This window comes from Falco punctatus (genome assembly GCF_963210335.1).
Source record: "Falco punctatus genome assembly, chromosome: 3".
NCBI classification, from domain to species: domain Eukaryota; kingdom Metazoa; phylum Chordata; class Aves; order Falconiformes; family Falconidae; genus Falco; species Falco punctatus.
The window spans coordinates 96,009,696-96,029,548 of record NC_137582.1 but is presented as its reverse complement, the minus strand read 5'-3'; the positions used below and the strand labels follow the sequence as shown (position 1 = coordinate 96,029,548).

The 19,853-nt window shown below is 45.8% G+C and overlaps 1 protein-coding gene across 3 annotated transcripts in view; it reads left to right on the top strand.

Annotated features, from left to right (window-relative positions):
- The window catches only part of NEDD9 (neural precursor cell expressed, developmentally down-regulated 9), a 109,838-nt gene that overhangs the window by 18,971 nt on the left and 71,014 nt on the right, over positions 1-19,853 (top strand). For 2 of the 3 annotated variants that reach the window (XM_080379420.1, XM_080379419.1), the window contains exon 2: positions 16,047-16,264. In XM_080379420.1, the coding sequence (XP_080235546.1) occupies positions 16,262-16,264 (3 nt within the window). In that variant the 5' untranslated portion in view covers positions 16,047-16,261. The remainder of the gene's footprint in view (positions 1-16,046; positions 16,265-19,853) is intronic. The other variant, XM_080379418.1, reaches the window with a different exon arrangement.

Sequence of the window (19,853 nt, the reverse complement as noted above, 5' to 3'; positions counted from 1 at the left end):
ACCAGGGCAGGATTAAACTGGATATTAGGAAAAATTTATTCACCGAAAGGGTTTTCAAGCATTGGAACAGGCTGTCCAGGGAAGTGGGGCCACCATCCCTGGAGGTATTTAAAAGACACGCAGCTGTGGTGCTCAGGGACATGACTTAGCGATGGACTTAGCAGTGCTGGGTAACAGTTGGACTAGATCCCCTTAAAAGTCTTTTCTAACCTACACAATCCTACAGTGCTATGACTTCCCCAGAAGTTCTGCTGCCATGCTCCCACCTTCGAGATACTCCTCCAAATTTTAAGTTGAAATTATAAAAACTTCAATATGGAACAAATGAATAATAAAAAAGCGCAGTAATGGATGGATTTGCTCAGGCTCTGTTCATAGCAAGCCCTAGGCTGTGGCTGTTCTCATCATTGGCTGTCAAAGCACAAAAGCAGCGGAAAGCAGGGGGGACAAAAATGTTAAGAAGAAAACTCTGAAGGAGGGAAACGGAGGAATATCATGCACCAAAGCAAAGGGACAGAGAGGAGAGGTCTTGAAATAAAGTCCGGCAGGAGAGCATAGGAGTAGGTCAACCTCTACCACTTCCCTCATGAGCAAATAAATCATCACTGCCAGGATCTCATCTGCATTATTCGCCAGCCCATCTCCCAGGGGTGCCAGCAGCCCTACAGACCACACAGTGTTACTGGTGGCTGTGGGAGAAGCAGTAGGTCGGGAAGGTAAATGATCTCAGTCCCACTTGGTGATCCTGGGTTGTTGGAAAACCCTTAAATGTGGGACACCACTGGCACTACAGCCTACTTGAAAAGCCTAATGTCCACCACAAGAGATCTCCAAGATGCTCCACCTTACTGATGTGCATCTTTTGTGCTACGTGTGGGAAACACTTCCAGTTGTTTCACCCCACTCACTTCTCAGCGTGGCACAAGGGGGTCTGGGCACAGCTATTGTGGCTGAGACCCCAGTTCCTCCAGGGAGGTCTCTTCTCTCTTCCTGTAGGGTGAGGATTTCAGAAAAGGCTAGAAGGGGAAACAGCCACTAGAAGATGGCAGTGGAGGTAGGATGGTAGAGCTCAACAAAACTCAGTTTTCCTTTTGCCCAGCCTCTGGGTACATGTTTACACATTCAATGGTACTCCACCGTACAACCCAAACTTCTCCGTACCCCTCTGTTCAGAGACACCATCCCTTTTTCTTTGAGTGCTGTCTGGAACGCATCAGAGAAAGGAGGTGTACCCACAGTATCATGTCAGAAAGGCCTCTGGTTTGAGTAATTCCATTAAGAGACTGACTGGGTCAGACTTCTTTCCCTTCCCAAACAGTATTTGCTGGGTTATCTATTGTGGAAGACTCTTCACTATTGAATCCATAATAAACTGGACTAGAAAAAACCCTTCTACGTGGGGGGAAATATTTAAAGCTTGGGGAGAATTATTCTAAAGAAAAATCTAGATTTACAAAAAATGAAAATCTAAACCACATTTATCCCTTCTTTCCCTCATTGTGTTTTTTTTTAAGCTTCAAGCATTTCAAAACACTTTTTTATTTTTCTTGTTTCAGGGTTCTTATAACTAAGTCAAGTGTTAAAATGAAGGTAATTTCGAGCTAGAGTTTTAGTTTTAAGCTAAAGTTTTCTACCCAAAAATATCAGGACATTTAAAACAATCTGAAATTTTTACAGCTAAGTCTCTCATCACTGTTAATTCTCATGGAAAATTTTAGTTTTAGACAAAGTAGGTTTTTGGTTTGTTACAAAAATGATCTCAAGAAAAACATTCCCAAAAAACTTATCTCTAACAAGGCTGTCAAACGCCTTGTGTTTGTGTCCCAGGGAAACTGTTTTGTAAACTGAAACTTAACTGCTATTGCAAAAGCAGGAAGAGACTCCTCTGACCTCCACAGCTTCCACGCTTAGAAAAGCACGTTCCAGTGCCACCGAAAAAATGACCTGTCGTAATACTCCTTTGAATGCACAATCTCCTCCTCTGTCATCCGCCCAACAAAAAAAAAAAAAAATGCTTACATGCAACTATGAGTTTGTGACTGCTGGCAAACCGAAGCAGATGTACTGAAACTGCTTTCTGATTGCCCCTGCATGCATCTGAGCACTACCAAGGCCACCCAAAGGCTACGGATCCCAAGCTTGTCCAGTGTTAATCACTTAGCACATTTGAAACATGTGCCATCTGATGAAAGGCAAATCCAGGTCCTCTCTCCCAAGGTTTGAATCTGCTGCCAGATTTGACAGAGCTGGCCCAGGCAGTGGGTTTTACTCTTTTTAAGGCAGACGGTCCCTACAGAACCAGGGCACCAGCTTAGGGAAAAACAGAGATGCGGTGGTTTAGACTCACTTCCCATTTGTTGCACATAAGGGAAATCACACATTTTTATAGATGCAGCCAGGGCAGCTGAGATGAACAAACTGATTGCTACCCTTTGCTTTCAAAGGACAAAGTCAGCAGCAAATGAAAAGAGTCTCAGCTGCAATGGGACACATGGTTTCCAGAGGCAGATCTCTAGAGAAGGGAAACCACAGCTCTCCGCAGTGCTCCTACTCCTCCACTGAACTACTTGCAATGAAGACATGAAATCCTGTTCGAGGTTCTGCCCAGATTAGTTGCCCACAACCATACTGCAATGAACTGATCAACTATCAGATTTATCTGTAGCCATGAACCACAAGGCATGCAATAACTCTTCTGCACACAAATTGCTGTTCAAATGGAGTGTAGATGGCCCAGGGATCAGAGCAACAGGTACAACAGCTCTTATTCCCGCTCTTGAAATAATGTGGCTGTGTGTGGTCCTGAGCACACCAGGTGAAAGGGACAGTTTTTCCCCCAAGAGGAGCAGAGGACATCCAGCTCCTGGCCAGAGCTGGGCGGCATACTGCTGGACTGAGCCCTTAAGGCCACGTTTTGCCACGCAGAACATAAATGTGAAGTAGGCTTACTGACCCGGCAAGGGAAATACTCTGCTTTGATTATCGGACTCTGAGTGATTACAGATTTGCACCGCTGTGGGCAAGAGCTGTGCCAGCCCCACGCCGTGCCATGGCCAGGGCTCTCACGAGATGAATTCCCCTGGAGCACACCCAAGTCAAAGTTGGGCATTAGTTCCTCAAACCATCTCCCAGAGGTGGTACACTCTGCAGCGGAGCTGCTGGAGCATGAAAGTCTCAAGAGTTGCTTTTGTACCTGAGAAAACCGTGAACACCAGGGTTATTTTCCCAGGCTGCTGCCTAACGTGCCATGTTTCGTTATGGCACGGGCAGCCCTGCTTGCCTACCGGTGGGCGCTGGGGCTGTATGCCACCGTGTGCTCACCTCCCCGTCTGTGCCGTGAGCTCATCCCACCCCCGAGCCAGCGCATTCCAGGCGAGCCTTCACTGCAACAGCGCAGGTCTCGCTGCAAACGGGTGGTTTTCATTATTGTTGGGGTTTAAGGGAAATGGTTTCCAGAACTTAAAAAAAAAAAAAAAAAACAAAAACAAAAAAACCCCACACACAAAAAAACCAAAAGCCCACCACCTTTTATATATATATAAATTTATGTTAGAGGCTTGCTGAACTTTGAGAAGCATTGAAGCATTTGCTGCCAAGTGGTATGCCCTTCCTTATGTCAGCAAACCCAACATACACATTTGGGCTTGGATGACTGTCTGACTGGTATGCTAGGAAGATGTTTATCTAGGGATGTAACTCACTGTGTTCAGGGGAGGAAAAAAACCCACAAAACCAAAAACACAACCTAAAAATGAATGGCTTAAAATGTCACAAGTTGTGTTTTCATATTTATCCCAATGCTAAAAACAATTACCCTTTGGCTGGTTTTCATTCTGATTATTTGAAAGTACTGCAAGTAAACCAGGGAAAATAAGCACGAAAGGGAATGAACTGGTATTTCTGAAGCAGAACTGGATTGGCACTGGGAGGGAAGCATACCCACAATAACCTCCAACGATCATATGCACATCTCCTGACACAAAAACGGGTAAGGTACTATTTACAGGGCTCCAAATGACTAGCTGACAATTGACACTTAAGTCTGCATGTTTAAATACGTATCTTTCTTAGGTAACCCCTGCCTTTCAAAGAAACACATTTGGTTTCAATAAAAAGGTATGCGAGGGATTTGGAGTTTTTTGAACACACAAGAGTCCAAACTAGTCCTTTTGTCTTCAGTTACCGTCCTGACAGCTCAAACCATAATTGACTTCATTAGCAGTCATTCATCTCATGAGACACGTCACTAATAAACTACTGTCATCTTGGATGCAAGTCCCTTCCACTACTGTTACAGTTTTTCAGAAAATCCATCAAGTCTCTTCGTCTCATATAGAAAACTGTTCACAGCAGCGGAGGGAACCAGAGGATTTCAGCCAGCCTGCAGGTATAGGAGCATTTGGTCAAAGGCAGCAGTTACTCCACTGGAACACACAGTGTTTGGAAGATGGACTTTGCTGGCCAAACCCCTTGCCTGCCTTGTATAACATATCCTGACACTATGGCAAGCGTTCTTGTGCAAAGCAGGAGTGGCAAACATCTTGGCCAACAAAGCTGCAGCTCAACAACCTGCTAGCTTGCTGAAGTTCACATTTAGAGGGGATCTACAAACTAAGACTTCATTTGCCTAGTCTGTCCAAGAGGCCCAGTTTAGTAGACAACTAGAGTGATTACTCACAGGTTTGCATAAAACAAAACTGGAGAAGGTTGTGGTCCTCCTTGTACCCTATAGCTTAGCTGCAATGCAAGGAAACCAACGTTTAATTCTGTTCCTCTGTCTCACTTGATCACCCATGCCTCAACTCTTGTGAGCAAACTTAAACCACCTAGTTGTAAAGCCTTGTGGGAAAAGGAAGAGGGAGTACTCATCTGGTCTGCCTTCAGCTCTTCAATGTGAGCTGGCTGTGAGCCAAGCCTCTTGATCCACCAGCGCCCTCGCACTCAGGCCAGTCACAGAGCAAGTCATCACAGACACAGCACAAACCCATGCCAAGGTTCCCAGTTCACCTCATGTGGTGGAGGGAGCGTAGACACCAAATTTCAAAACTGTCAATTAGCCAAGTGATGAGACTAATCACTATCCTGCCAACTATGGCAGTTTCTACATTTTTTTATAGCTCTAATCGCACGCTTCTTCCCCTAGAATGTTCATATTAGACCAGACCACTACCCACCCCAGCATCTTACAACCAAACTATTTAACCAACCAGATTATTTGTCCTCCTCCTGCCAAGTATGAGTGTCATTTACAACTACTAATTCAATGAGCTGATGCATCACTGCTGAAAAAGAAATACGAGTTGTAATGAGCTTTCAATGGCAATCGTGAAAATAGCTCTTGAAGCAACGTGATTGCTAATTACTCATCCAAAGCTACAATAAATTTTAAACTTGGATGCTCTGCTGTGGTTTTGCTCATTTTTCTTATAAGCTTTGTTTAGAGGATGGACTTAGGCAGCCAAGAAATCGTAAGAAAGTGGGAGAAGACAAAAACAGGAACTGGGAAGGATTGAAGTCATAATACAGGAAGTAAATGGACCAGGAGTTTAAGAACATAGAGCTTTTAAGGCAGGGTGAGGGACTGGATCTCAGTGATACCCCCCAACACATGACTTTGGAGCAGGGATGACAAAGTGGGTTCCTCAGAGCTGAGGAAGAGGTGTGAGTAGCAATTATTTTACCTACCGTAATATAAAACTGCTGAGGTAGACCAGACAAGGTCAGAAGCAATGTGCAGTCCCTATGGACTGAAAGCTGCTTCTTGACCTGCTGAGGGCTAGGCAAACACCAGCTACCAGTGCTAAAACAGAAATATTTGGAGCGTGGCTCTCAGCTGCACTCATGAGAGCCCAGTATCCCCCTCCACACTGGCATTGACCTCAGCTGGTGTTAGTGTGTGAGGCTTCAAACTGCCTTGGGGAGAGGGGAGCTTGTTGCTTTCTTGTCATCTCTGCCATGGTGGCAGCAGCTTCTGGCAGAGGTGATGGGCACACCAGTGTGGCAACACCATCATCTGCTGCTGCTGCTAGACCCGAGAGGAATTGCAAGCCACATCTCAAACTCGGGAGGGTGTGTGTGTGTAAATCTAAGCATTTGGTGTTTGTCTTTCCTGAACTCAGAATGGCTTACTCATTCTGGTTAACTGAAGGAGGGTGTGGGAGGGAAAAGGCACTTCTTTCTAGCATGAGCTGTGAAGCCAAACAGAGCTACTGAGCTGTAACCTTCTCTCCTACCGTCAGCACGGCATACAGCAAGTGTCAGCTAGTGCACAGTCGGGTGGAAGAGCAGAGCTGCAGTTCTGGGCTCTGTTCACATACACAACTGCACTCTGTGACGATGACTTACTCGAGGATCCTGTCCATATGCCACAGGTGCCAGTCAGAGCGTTCCCATCTCCCTCACAAACACATGGGCTTGCACAGGGTGGGACACCAGCCTTCTGACAGCTGCCTGCTCCTCTCCACTGCCACGGCAGCATTTATTGCTCGTTTATTGCCCAGGACCAAGCTGGTCCCTGATAAATTGAGCCTGTGAGCCAGAGACCGCAGAAGGATGCAGGCTAACGGCTAGCTGGCCACCGGCAAACACCAGGGAGGTTCCTGGCATGCCCATGGGAAGAGCGGGGCTCTGGGAGGCAGCTACGGGCATTGCTTCACCTCCCTGAGGCTCTGCTCTACCGCCTGTGACTAATTCTACACTTAAATTAGAATGTGGGGACTCCCACTGATACACACACTTCCAACAGGACAGCCAAAGCTTTATTTTCCTTCAGCTTTTAACTACGCTACTCACTCTGCTTTTACATTAACTCGTGTCTGCTCTGCCTGCTGTTCATTGGGCTCTTTATTACCTCCTGTTTCATATGACTTACCTCCTCCTACCCCCATGCACAGTTAAAGACTTGGTGGGTGGTAAACTTCATGCTTAAACTGTGCTGCGGATGGGATAACAGGAGTCTGTAGATTTGCCCAGAAGCAAGTCCGAGGGCAATGACGAAAACGGCCTTGGGATGGCTGGTTAAGGGATCAGGAGCACAAGTGGTGTTCTCCTCTATCCTTCCAGCCACAGGCAATGGTGAGGGAAGCAACAGGCAGAGCCAGCAGATCAATACCTGGCTCCGAGCCTGGTGTCACCAGCAGAATTTTGGGGTTTTGGATCACGGGTCAGTTTACACACCAGGACGGGTGGGGTACACCTGTCTGAAAGCGGGGAAAGGATTCATGCACAGGAGCTAGCAGGGCTCACTGAAAGAGCTTTAAACTGGGTTGGAAGGGGGAAAGGGATAAAACCAGGCTCGCTAGAGATCAGCCTAGGGGCAGCACAGCAATGTTTGAGGGACAATGTGCTGGTGAGGTCCTTCAGTCTCAGTGGAGGTAGAGGTTGGAGATCCATGTGACAGCAGAGAAGCTGAGGGTATTGATGTGTTAGAAACCATGGAAGCACCTGAGAACAATCACCTAGGAATCAGGGCTTCCTTGCCCTGCCAAAAAGGTGGTGGTATCAATAGCCCAACTGAAGCGCATCTACACCAATGCACACAGCACGGGCAACAAACAGGAGAAGCTGGAAGCCATTGCACAGCATGACACAGTTGCCATCACAGAAACATGGTAGGATGGCTCACACAACTGGAGTGCTGCAATGAATAAACTCTTCAGAAGGGACAGGCAAGGAAGGAGAGGTGGTGGGGTAACCCTGTATGCTGGGGACTGTGTTGATTATCTAGAGCTTAATGATGGTGATGATGGGGTTCAGTGTCTATGGGAAGGATCAGGGGGAAGGAGTCTGTTACAGACCACCCAACTAGGATGAAAAGGCAGATGAAATATTCTGTAAGCAGCTGGGAGGAGTCTCACCATCACTAGCCCTTGTTCTCAGGAGTGCTTCAACTTACCAGATGTCTGCAGGAAATACAGTACAACAGAGAGGAAACAGTCTAGGAAGTTCCCAGAGCGTGTGGAAGAACTTCCAGAGCGTGTGGAAGAACTTCCTGACACAGCTGGTCAGTGAGCCGACGAGGGAAGGCGCTGGCTGGGCCTGTTGTTTGTGAACAGAGTACTCGTGGGTGATGTGATGGTTGGAGGCTGCCTTGGGTACAGCGATCATGAAATGACAGGTTTCCGTCGCCAGAGAAGTGAGGGGGGTCAGCAGAACCGCTGCCTTGGACTCCCTGAGGGCAGACTTCAGCCTGTTTAGGAACCTGGTTGAGAGCCTCCCTTGGGAGGCAGTCCTGGAGGAAAAAGGAGTCCAGGAGGACTGGACATTCTTCAGGAAGGCAATCTGAAAGACACAGGAGCAGGCCACCCCCATGTGCTGAAAGATGAACCAGCAGGGAAGACAACCGACCTGGCCGAACAGAGAGCTTTGGCTCAAACTCAGGAATATAAGGAGAGTTTATGACCTTTGGAAGAAGGGGCAGACCACTCAGGAGGACTAGAAAGTCATGAGATTATGCAGAGAGAAAATCAGAAGGGCCAAAGCCCCAACAGAACTTAATCTAGCTACTGCTGTAAAAGACAATTAAAAAAAAAATGTTTCTATGAATATGTTGGCAAAAAGAGGAGGGCTAGGGAGAATCTCTATCCCTTATTAGATGCAGGGGGAAACACAGTGACAAAGGATGAGGAAAAGGCTGAGGTACTTAACACGGCCTTTGCCTCAGTCTTTAATATTAAGACCAGTTGTTCTCTGAGTACCCAGCCCCCTGAGCTGGGACACAGGGACAGGGAACAGAATGAAGCCTCCACAATCCAAGGGGGAATGGTCAGCAACCTGCTACACCACTTAGAGCCACACAAGTCTACGGGGCTGGATTGGATCACCCAAGGGTACTGAGGGAGCTGGTTGAAGTGCTCACTGAGCCACTTTCCATCATTTACCAGCAGTCCTGGCTAACTGGGGGGGTCCCAGTTGACTGGAAGTTGGAAAGTGTGATGTCCGTCTACAAGAAGGGCTGGAAGGAGGATGTGGGGAACTATAGGTCTGTCAGTCTGACCTCGGTGATAGGGTTGGTTATGGAGCAGATCCACACTTGCAAATATATTGAGAGGGGCCCAAAACAACAGCGTGTACCTGAAAGTTCACAAAACTGCGAAGCACAGAAGCGTATTTCAGAACGTCCATTCACCTGTTTCAGTTGCTCATGCCAAATTTCCCAATATTTCCCTGCTGCTCTGTGACAGGAAGGAAAAAGGCTGCCAAATGCTCCTGATACCTAGTCTAGTTTGTTTTTTCTGAGCACTGAACTAGCGTTGCTTACCAACAGGCCTGGCACAGTTTGCTCAGGCAGCTGGCCGAGCTCAGCCCAGGAGCTACAGAGTGCGCTGTTGACAGAGCATCCGGGTGCTTGCTGTGCCACACGGCACGCGGAGTGAGGCTGCAACGTCCGCACTCATCTGATGTGGAAAGACAAACAAATTCAATCCACCTCAAGGAGACAAAGGGTAGAAAAATTGATCTTTGGTTTCATTTCCCTCCTCTCGCTTACCTCAGGCAAGGTAGTTACCATCCTGGTGCAGCCTGTCACCAGATCTAAGCACCTTGCATCAGTAGCGTACGTGTTGCCCATTGGATTTTTTTGTGAAATGATGAGGCTAAATAACACAGCCAGCCACCAAAACTGCTCTTCTCCCTTGTCCAAGTGAAGCTCCACTGCGAGGGGAGTCCTGTTGATCCAAGTAGCCTGCCTGCCATCACCTGCACCACACGCAGCTGGTACTGCAGGGTTCTGCGTCAGCCTGTTTGCTTGTACCGCTCAGGAAGGCTGAGAAGGTCCAGGTCCCCACTCCATTGATTCTCTCCATGCAGACAGAATACAGGTTGGAAGAACAACCAAGCATGGGGTTTAGACCAAAATATATGTTTTAAATATGCACATATATATATATATATATGCACATACACAAAAAACCTTCCTGCCACATCTCAGTCTAGCACCCCTAGCACCAAAAAATGTTTAGAAATTAAAAGAATACCATAGCTACAAAGGCAAGGACTCTGAATCCAGACTGTGCAAATAGCCTTTATATCTGCATTTCTTAGCTTTAGCCTTTACCCATATGCATTTTATCACATACTAATTTTCCATAAATCCCATGCCTCATTCAGCGCCAATATTTTAAGTATTAGTCGGGGGCTGTGCCCCAGTAAGTATCCTGTCTAGAAGGCCCCTGCTTTATACGTTGTAAAGTCATAACGTGCTACAGAAGGAGCGAACGCAGTCTGTTGAAAGAAAAATCACGGTCTCTTGTACAAAAAAAAGTTTCCATAGTCTCAGATTGCATCCATAACATTTGCACAGTTCCTAAAAAATGTCTATTACCTTATTTAACCCCAGACTTTGAAAATAGATACTGCATGTTCATCTAGTTCCAATTAATTGTGCTGAAACATTTTTGGCCTGCTTTGCTAGAATGATAAGCAAGCACAACAACCAAAAGCAGAAGGCTATACTTAAATTAATCAAGTAGTGTAAGAAAAATGTTAAGTACAAGTAAAAAGGTTTTGGAATATTCTCCTCTCAATGTCACTGTTCGTTTTGACCTGAAAACAAATCTGGTTTTCAGTTAAGTGAGCCTGTGAGTAAAGCTGGGTCAGAGCCAGAAAATAGTTGTCAGTAGGTACTATCAGAAGTGCAAACATTTGGCTTTACTATCTTCAAAAAAAAAAAACACCAAAACTGGTTAAGAATACAGGTATCTAAATTTTGATAGAAAAAGCACATTTTAAATGGAAATGAAAAGCAGTATTTTAGATTTCATATTTCTCCCCCGCCCCCCACCCCAAAAAAAACCCAAACCCAACACAAAACAAAACAAAAATTATGAAAGAAGTTGATTTCAACTGAAAAGACATTTTAGAAATGTCTTTCCCCATCTGTTGAGAGATGAGAGGCTCATGAGATGCCTGATGGCAGATGCAGCACATTCTGCCCTGGATGATGCTGAATGAACTTTCTGTGCTTCTCCTTCCAAAATAACATCTCTTATCACCAGGCAGATAACCACCGGGTGGACATCTACAACCGCAGCACTACCTGACAGCCAAACGTAAAAATAACTATGTAGTTCAGGGCTGAGGAGGACATACAGTATATACGGGGTAATGCATGCAGCATGAGAAGGAAACAGAGAGTGACTGAACGATGAGGAGAAAAGTTTTATGATTTAAGCAACTTAAGATTAAGTGAAGTTCATACAGATGAACTTGAATTTGGCATTGATTCATTTTTTAAAGTACCATTAGTATCATCAAAACCCACCAATCAAACAATGTTGATAGGATGCTTCTAACATAGTTTTCTTAATATTTTACAATAAATATACTGAAACAACAGATTTTCACTTGTGAAATCAGGTCTTGTGAGCAACATTTACACTTCCCTACTAAAGCTAGTGCAATAACCTGCCGCGATTCCCTTTGTGGTCCTCCTCCCAGAAAGTGAGGCAGACAGCTTCCAGCAGCTTTGCAGCCTTTTGCAGAGAAAGGAAATACAGTCCCGATCCCTGCTTCAAGTCCTGAAGGAGAAATGACCTCTGGTAATGCTCTTCAGCCAGTTACCCTCCAGCTGGCTTAATGGAGGGAGAGGCATTTCTGGTTTAAGTGTGGTGGTTAAAGCTGCAGCCCAGCAGCAGCCATCAGGAGAGACCCATCCCACGCAGCCACTGCAGGAGCAGCTCTCAGCTCAGGAGCTGGGGCTGGCTGCAGGCTCTGTGCCTCTGGTTTGACCCCAAAGCCATCAGCCCACCCAGTCAAAGGCACATGAACACCTTCAAGCAGGATCTTCCAAGTGAGAAGCATCAGGTGACTCTCACTGCAGGTCACTCGGGAATTTGGGTACATCCTCCTTAGGTTAAATGAAATGCACCTCTGCAATCTCCCAGCTCCCACACACTTCCTGAAGAGCGAAACCAAACCCCCATTAATCAAGGCTGATGCCTCAGCCATCCATCCCTGCTTTTTACCAACTTTTCCCTGCTCTCCTCACCCCTGCCTACTAATACTTTCCTCTCCATCTCTGCACCCAGCCGTTAGAACTCTTCCAACCAGTTCCCTTGTGAGCAGAGCAGGTTAGATGGTCATTTCCAACTACAACAGTGACTTGTTTTCTGGGGTCCCAAGAATCCTCCCACCCAGAGTTGTCAAAGATGAGACCCTGCTGTGATGCAGAAAATGTGGACTCTGTTCCCAACACCGCCACAGATCTTCTACCTGGCTCTTGTACAAGTCACTTCAGGTCCTCATACCAGTGCTTGCTTTCTTGCTGCTACCTGCTCAGGTCACAAGGACTGCCTGTGTAGCCTGTCCCTCAGGCTGTTGTCTTAATTAGAAGCTAATAACTTCCTCCAGCACCTCATTCAGCACAAAGAGGCACTTTTCAGTGCTAGAAGAGCAGATACCTGAAAGAGTAACTTTCGAAATACACTGGTGAAAATAATCCAGCAAATAAAAGGGAAATTCAGTGTCAAGCAATAAGTAGTCTGTTTGTGAAGCAAAGGCACGGAGCACTTGCTCTTTATGGAGCAAGAGTGGTGGGAAAAAACGCTGCCTTATGGCAGATCCGGAAGGCATGTGGGTTGTACCTTATTTTCTTTCCTCAGTGCCGTGAAAGGATACAAAGTAAAGTCACGCAATATGTAGAGCGGCAGTTAGCCCTTTCAGTACAATGTTGTCCTTCTTTAGAGGAGGGGGGCTTTATGTTTGCCTTTCTTCCTTAAACACAGCTGACAAGGATTTCTTTAGTGTTTTTATTTTCAAAAGGATTTTAATTGAATCTCTCTTTCCATCATTTTTTAGTACTATGATCTACCTGGTAAACCACGTGGATCATAGAGGGGTAATTTTGCTCTCGGTACCATTTGGTAAAACAAATGTTTTCTGTATACCTCAGACGGCACTACAGGAATGAACGCATTAATTGAAATGTAAGGGCAATAATCCCAAATTGCTCATTTGAGAAACGCTGTTTTACTTCTGGACTGCTATTTGGTTGCCTAAGCTATGAAGTTAAGTCCTGGCCGAAAGCTTTTCAGCCTTTCCTTCACAGGATTTAGCATGAGGTTACTGCTGCCTAACTTGAAAGCAACTAATGCAACTCCCTTCAAGAGTCTCTTAAGCAAGCATGGGGGATGAATGCTGCAGGCGCTTCACAGGCAGGTTTCATGCCTCATTCTCGGGCAATGGAAAAAAACCAAACATACCAACAGATGAAATAACACGCCAACAGACTTCAGACTCTCACTTGATGCCCTTAGCAAAAGGCTGCCCTGCTTTATTTACTCTGTTGCACGGATCCCTCAGCTGGTGATTCCCCCCAGCTATATGTTCCTTCCTGGGCTGAGTACCCACCAGCAGGTCAGTAATGTAACTCCAAAGGGGCATTGCTTGGATCAAATACTTTGCCTGCCCTCCCATACTCAAGAGTTATCACTTCAGAAACAGCTCAAACAGCCTGAACTACACTCTTAATCCACAAGCAAAGGAATTGACATTGGCATAATTGCAATGGAATTGACGTTGGCATAACTGCAATGGCTTAACTACACCCTACAGCTATGCCTGTAAGATTCCTCACACCTAGACCAACCCCAGAAGCATCAGCACATTTCCAGATCACAGGAGACACGCATGTTCAGCAGGAACATGAAATCCTGCACGAGCTGTTGGACCCCGTCACTCCCCTGATGGGAGACAAGGCAGGCACGAACTGCCCTTCCTCCAGGTCACACCTTGCAGAGGAAAAGTTTGGCTGGTGGGAAGACGGAGAGGGAAACAACTTTCCTGCTCTCCACTCTCAGAGGAAAGACCACAAGCAGTGCACGGCTCACACCGCAGGGGCTGGAGAGGAGAGTAAAACGGTTGCTAAAGCTTCTATGAAACAGAGAGGTGACCTAAGAAAGACCAAGAGCGGCAGCCCCGCAGCCAGGCAGCACACACTGCTTTCAGGAAAAGCCCCCCTGAAGTTGTCTCCCACCTGGCCAAACTGATCACATCCCTGAGCACTGAGCTCGTACCCTGGGCTTGCTGCAGCAAGGTGCCTCTGGCCCCTCCACCCCTCAGGGCACTTGCTGTATGTGACACAGAGACGTTTTTGATCCTGTTGTTTAAATCCTCTGCCGGTTGGATGAGAGGTGAGAAACTGGGTTCAAGATGTTGAAGACATTTTAGAAGGCGGGGGGGCAGGGAGAATAAACAACAACAACAACAACAAAAAACAACCCACAACCAGCAGCTGGCTGCTATTTGCACAACAAAAAAATAATGCCTTTTTCTTCCCTGGGAAGTGCTGCTTCTGTGCTTAAGGCACAGACAGACACAAAAAGTCCTTGCCAGGACATCGGTTTTCCTCATTTGTTGGGAGCAGAGAAAGGAGGCTGCTGTGCAGCTTTTACCAGCAGTCTCGCTGTCAGTGAAGGACCCTCCAGCTCACCCAGTGCCTTTGTTATAAATCTGTTTTGGTTGGGAGCCGGGGGAAGCATTAGTGCCACGAAGTGAGCGCATTTATAAGGCAGCAGTCATTTCTGCCTTGCTTTGTGCAGTTGTGTCCTCTGTAATTTTTGGACAAGGCATTAATGTTGTCTAGAAGAATTTGGGGTGGGAGAAGCCATACCTCCTGGGTTCTCTGCATGCTACTAAAAGGACAGCGAAAGGATTCTGAAGTTCAGGAGTCACTGACATAACCTCAGTCAAAATAAGTCAAAAGGAACAGAGTCATTTGTGACAACCATTTTCCTGGATTTGGAAGTACAAATAGCAAAAGTTACTGAGCTCTTCAAAAAACCTAAGTGCGCAGTGTTTCCAAGGTTTCCTTCAGACTGACTCTCCTGGCAAACAGAAAAGATCCCAAAGCCAAGTAAATCTACTCAACTTCTAGCTCATCCTGCTTGTCGCATGCTAGAAGGATTACGTTATGGCTTACCGCAGCCGTACCCTCAGCCTGTCTAAAACTTCACACCCTCCACACATGGCATAAGCTCTTCTCATGTTCCTTTAACTCGCAGTTTTCTCAGAAGCGTGCTCAGCTATTTCCTGACAACTCCCATAGGGTCTGGGGTGTCGTCGTCGTCCTCTTTTCCTTTTTGTGCAGTTCAGGTCTTTCTTTGAAACATGATGGGTCTCAGAAACAGCACCCAGAGGAGCTGGTTACCAGCAAGCAGCCACCTCCACACCTGAAGGCTCAGGAGGCAAATTCCAAGCACAACAGCAGTTTGTGTGTCCCTTATCAGCATAAGGGCAGGGCCTCAGCAATGTTATGTTTTAGGATACTCAAGACAACAAGCAGGTTTAAAGAACAAACCAAAGTGACCTCTGAAAGCATGACTGGTCATTTTAAAACTAGATTAATGATCTCTAGTGTAGAGAACAACCCTATGGTTTATGTTTGCACAATCCATATGGTGGCTTGGCTTTAGGCATTGTCTCAGTATGAAGAGCAACAAAAATATTTTTAAAAAGGGTAAGCTATTCAAACTCATAAAGTGTTAGATTTTCAAGCCGTAATTGTGGATTGCTTGTGCTTTGGTTTATTGGCTGCATTTTCTCTTAAAGCTTGTCCAGTGAAGCCCATGAAGTAGCTGATTTTACCCTGGATGAGGTCTGTTTGACCTTTTGGTTTTCCAGCACAGAGCTGCAAGGTTAGGCTACAGATCTGCAGATGAAGGAACTGCTGGAATAAGCATTCCAGAGCTATTGAACAGCTCTGGATATCAGCCTTCCTGATAAATGCATTGGGAGCAGTAAAGTAAAGGCCATGCAGCATGCATTGGTTTATGATACCTGCCAAAATTCCTTAGCCCTTAACAGGGATATAAATAAAGGTCATGCTGCTGATTAAAAACACATATCACTGACAGTGGCAAATCTACTTATAGTTGTATTTTAGAGAGGATCAGAGTTTTCCCCTGAGGTCAATCTTGTACATCATCAGGAGAGGCGTGCAGGGAAACCCTGCGCAATGCAGAACTGTTTGCATTGGCAGGACAGTAAGTAAACGGAAAGACATTTTCCTCCTTTGTTCATCTCTGTTTCATTGACCTTTTCTTTCAGAGGAGGGGAAAAAAAAAAAAGCATTTGGATCCATGAAGAAATATTTGGAACAAGGGAATCCTGCAAGTGCGGAGAAGTCCTACAACTGGGAAAAGCAAAAAACCAGCCAGTGTAACCACAACGCTGGATTTCCTATGGAGATAACCATCGCTGATGCACAAAGCTCCTGTGTTCCTTCGATTAACGTACTATAGGTGGAAGCCAAAAACACTGGATAATGGTAAGTTTCACTTTCTGCAAAGTCAAAAGCTGTTTTAATAGAAGCATAGCTGCCTTTCTTTTGAGTTCAGCAAGCAAAAACTCTTTCTCGGAGGCTGACTGAACACCCACAGTGTTCAGAAGTCAGGCAGAGCACTCCTTGTTAGGCTGGGTCACAACCGCTCTTAGACCAAAAGTAGCAAGAGCTGGTATCCTGAGTAGGGGCAACACTGCAGGTCTTGGTAGTAAATACATCTTTACTGAACATAGTGCCAGGAGGATTGTCTCTGGTGAAGGAGGGAGAGCCTTTAGTAAATGGTATCTCAGGGGATTGGTGCAGCCCATTGGGGTACAGCATCTAAGTACAAAGACATGAGCAATGTCGTCCACCTCTCCATTAGAGAAGAACTTTTGAAGATTGTGGTCATCAGTTCTCGTATTTAAGGGAAATTTCTAGATGTCAACAGGAAGCATTCAGCATCTCCTATGGGCAGTCTAAGACATTTTAGGAGGCCTTGTACCCCACCACTCTGAAACCTTCACAAGTTCCTGACTTCATGCTCCCTGTCTGCTGGCCCACGGCACTACAGCAATCCAGTTCCCACACAGAGGACACCACCACAGGTAAGGCAAGCAGGCCTAGGGCTGAGACAGCGAAAGACCAGGAGATAAGAATGCTGCTGACCTACATATTTACAGAGTATTTCTTCTCCCTATCAGCCCAATATGCAAATATACAGGCATGTCTGTGCATTACCACACACCTACTCTCCAGTGTTTGAAGTCTGGATGGCCCTTGAGGCAAGAGTCATGTCATGCAGAACAAAGCACTTGTCAGCGCTAACTCCATGCCATAATAAACATTTTATCAGTAATGAGACCAAATTGGAGCTGAACAACAAGCTTAATTTTGTTCTTTAGCTTTCACCTCTGAAGAACAGGCTTGGAAGCTACATCCTTACACAGGCGATAGAAAAGATAAGGAAGCACATTTATGATGTAATTAAAGTAAATCATGCTGGCCTCCCAGTAATGAACCCATTTCTAATTATCCTGGAGTCATCTTATCTTGCATGTGCCGCTTCAACACTTGTTTAAGGTGCTGCCAGGGTGCCTGTCATCAGTAGGACAAGGTTGCCAGTAGAAACTGTGCAGCAGAAACCTGAAGACAGGCTTGCATACCTGTCTCTTGACTCTCTAGCACCTTATTCACCCTTGAGAAAAAAATATTTTAAAAGAAAACCACAGTGCAATTTTGAAAGGGATCTGGGTGAAAGAAATCAAACAAGAACTCAGAATCAATGATTTCATGAGCAACATAAAAGATCTCTTCATTTGTTCCTGCTTTGAGGAAAGAAATATTTTCCAGCTTTCAACATCAAACAGCCCCAACATAAGGTTGTTTTTTGGCTTTGTTTGATAGAGGGGGGGAATCTCAGAAGTTTTTCTTGGAACCCCTTAAGTTCCCAAATCCAACCTGCATCTCTTCATATTTTTCAGTGATTCTTTTAACAGAGGTCCTTTTCCAGAAGCCATATTAGTTTAAAGTTTACTCTTTGTCCTCCACCCCATTTATTTTCCTCACCTTTTACTGTTCCCACTGTAAATGAATGTCATTATGCCCCTTTTTAAAGGAGATAAGTGCATAAATAACCACCAAAAATGTGCCCTGCATAAGTCCTGTCAGTTACACAATTAAACATGTTCTCTTTTGCATGATGTGTTTTATTGAGGTATAAATCAGGACCAAAAGGCAATTTAGCACAGACAGGAATTTTATGGAGGGGGGTGCAGATCCCCTGGGCTCGTCTGGAAAATGAGAAACATACTCATAGATGATACATCTCGCCGGGTGCAAGATTCACAGGAGCTACAGAGCACTCCGTCTAGACTGAGATTTAACTTTCTCATTTAAATCAAGTGAAATAGGACTGTGCTGGATGCAATTGCATAAAACCTTTCTGTGTTGGATTAAGGAGGTTTTTGCAAAGCCCAGTCACACTGAAGAAATTGTGTGGGCAGAATGGAGTGTTGCCAAATCACAGGGAGTAAGCAGGAGCTGAAAGGTAGCAAGGACTCCCCACGTTTAGCAAGGTTTTAGCTGCATTCACTTTCTTTCTTCCACTAAGCAGAAGCCTTCCTTTCTCTCCTGTTACTAAGGCAGGCAGATAGATGCTTGTGGCAGGCTTTGCTTTCTTCCAGTCAGGACTCAGTTGCAGACCCTCCTCATTTCTCTCTAGGAAAGTATAAATTGAGGTCAAATAAAATACCTAGGCTTGCTTGCATCCAGAACATGCTTGGGAAGAGACAGCAGGACTCAGAGAGAGCTTTTCCCTTATGTCTCAGGATCTGACCAAAAGCACGACCCTCCACTTGGGCTCAGTGTGCCCAGCTAGAAGAAAGAAGGCAAGTCTTGCTTTTCAGCACTGCCCAGCAGAGGTGAAGTGCATGTCTCGTAGCCCAGCAAGGAAAGGAGCAGGATCACTCCATCCTCCGTTAGTCAATGGAAAAAGGGCAATCACATTTGTCTCCGCATCTGTCTGTGCAGGCATCCCATCTCACTACACCACCCAACTCCATAGTCAGGATTTACAGAAGGAAGGGCTAATCTTTGACCATCTTGCTAGCATCAGTTTTATTTCTCCAGCCAGCCCTGCACTCAAGGGTGTAGTGCATTAGAATCCACCTCACCTAATAAAGTTGACTAAACCAAGTTGTTCTCTCCACAGTCAACAGAAACTGGTATTAGACTGAATAAGCCCTGGAAATACCCAACTCTCAGAATCTCAGCTAGGCAGGATAAATTTCAGCCTCCCTGCCCTAAGAAATATAATTTGTACCCAACACCAGCACCTTCCAAACAGCAGCAGACCAAGCTCTGCCCATGCATCTTAGCGCTTGCATGGTAACAGGGCAAGGGCAATGGTTTGCCCTCTGTGCACAACCCAGCCCGTCTGGCACAGCTACACCTGGATTCAGGAGAGCTGCGTAACCAAATTAAATTGTCCTCTTAACTACTCATTAGGAGGTAGATGGCAGAACAAGGCACAGCAGTTCATAACAAGCTGGAACAAGTCTGCAGGCTCAGATGGCCCCCCAAGCAAGTTAGATTTGAATCAAGTACCTCCCTCTTGACACGCAGCACGTTAAAGCACACAGCATTAATATTTTATCCTTACAAGCCTTCCACTGTCCAGCACTGCCAGCTCACGATACATTTTCTGGAACACAAAGACTAAGAATACGTGCTGGTTTCTACCGTGCCATGCCAGTTCCCAGATTTTACAAGAACCGCAGCATTCGATTATTTTTTGTTTAAGAGAGCTATGTATTTTTTACTCGGCCCTCAGTGCTTTATCTGCTTCTGCAGTTCAGGCAACAAAGCCAACCCACCTGGATTGTGCAGGCAGCTGCAGCACAACAAGCCCTTCCTGAGGATGTCCTCTCCCAATGCGTTCATCAGGGATTTTGGCTGCACATCCCCGGATGCTTTGCACTACAGTAAACGGAGCTGCTCCATGACACTTGCTCAGGAGGTGAGGATGCTTTGCTGGACAAGAGCATCGGCTTCCAGATGAACGTATACACCTCACCTAATTGTTAGGGCTTCC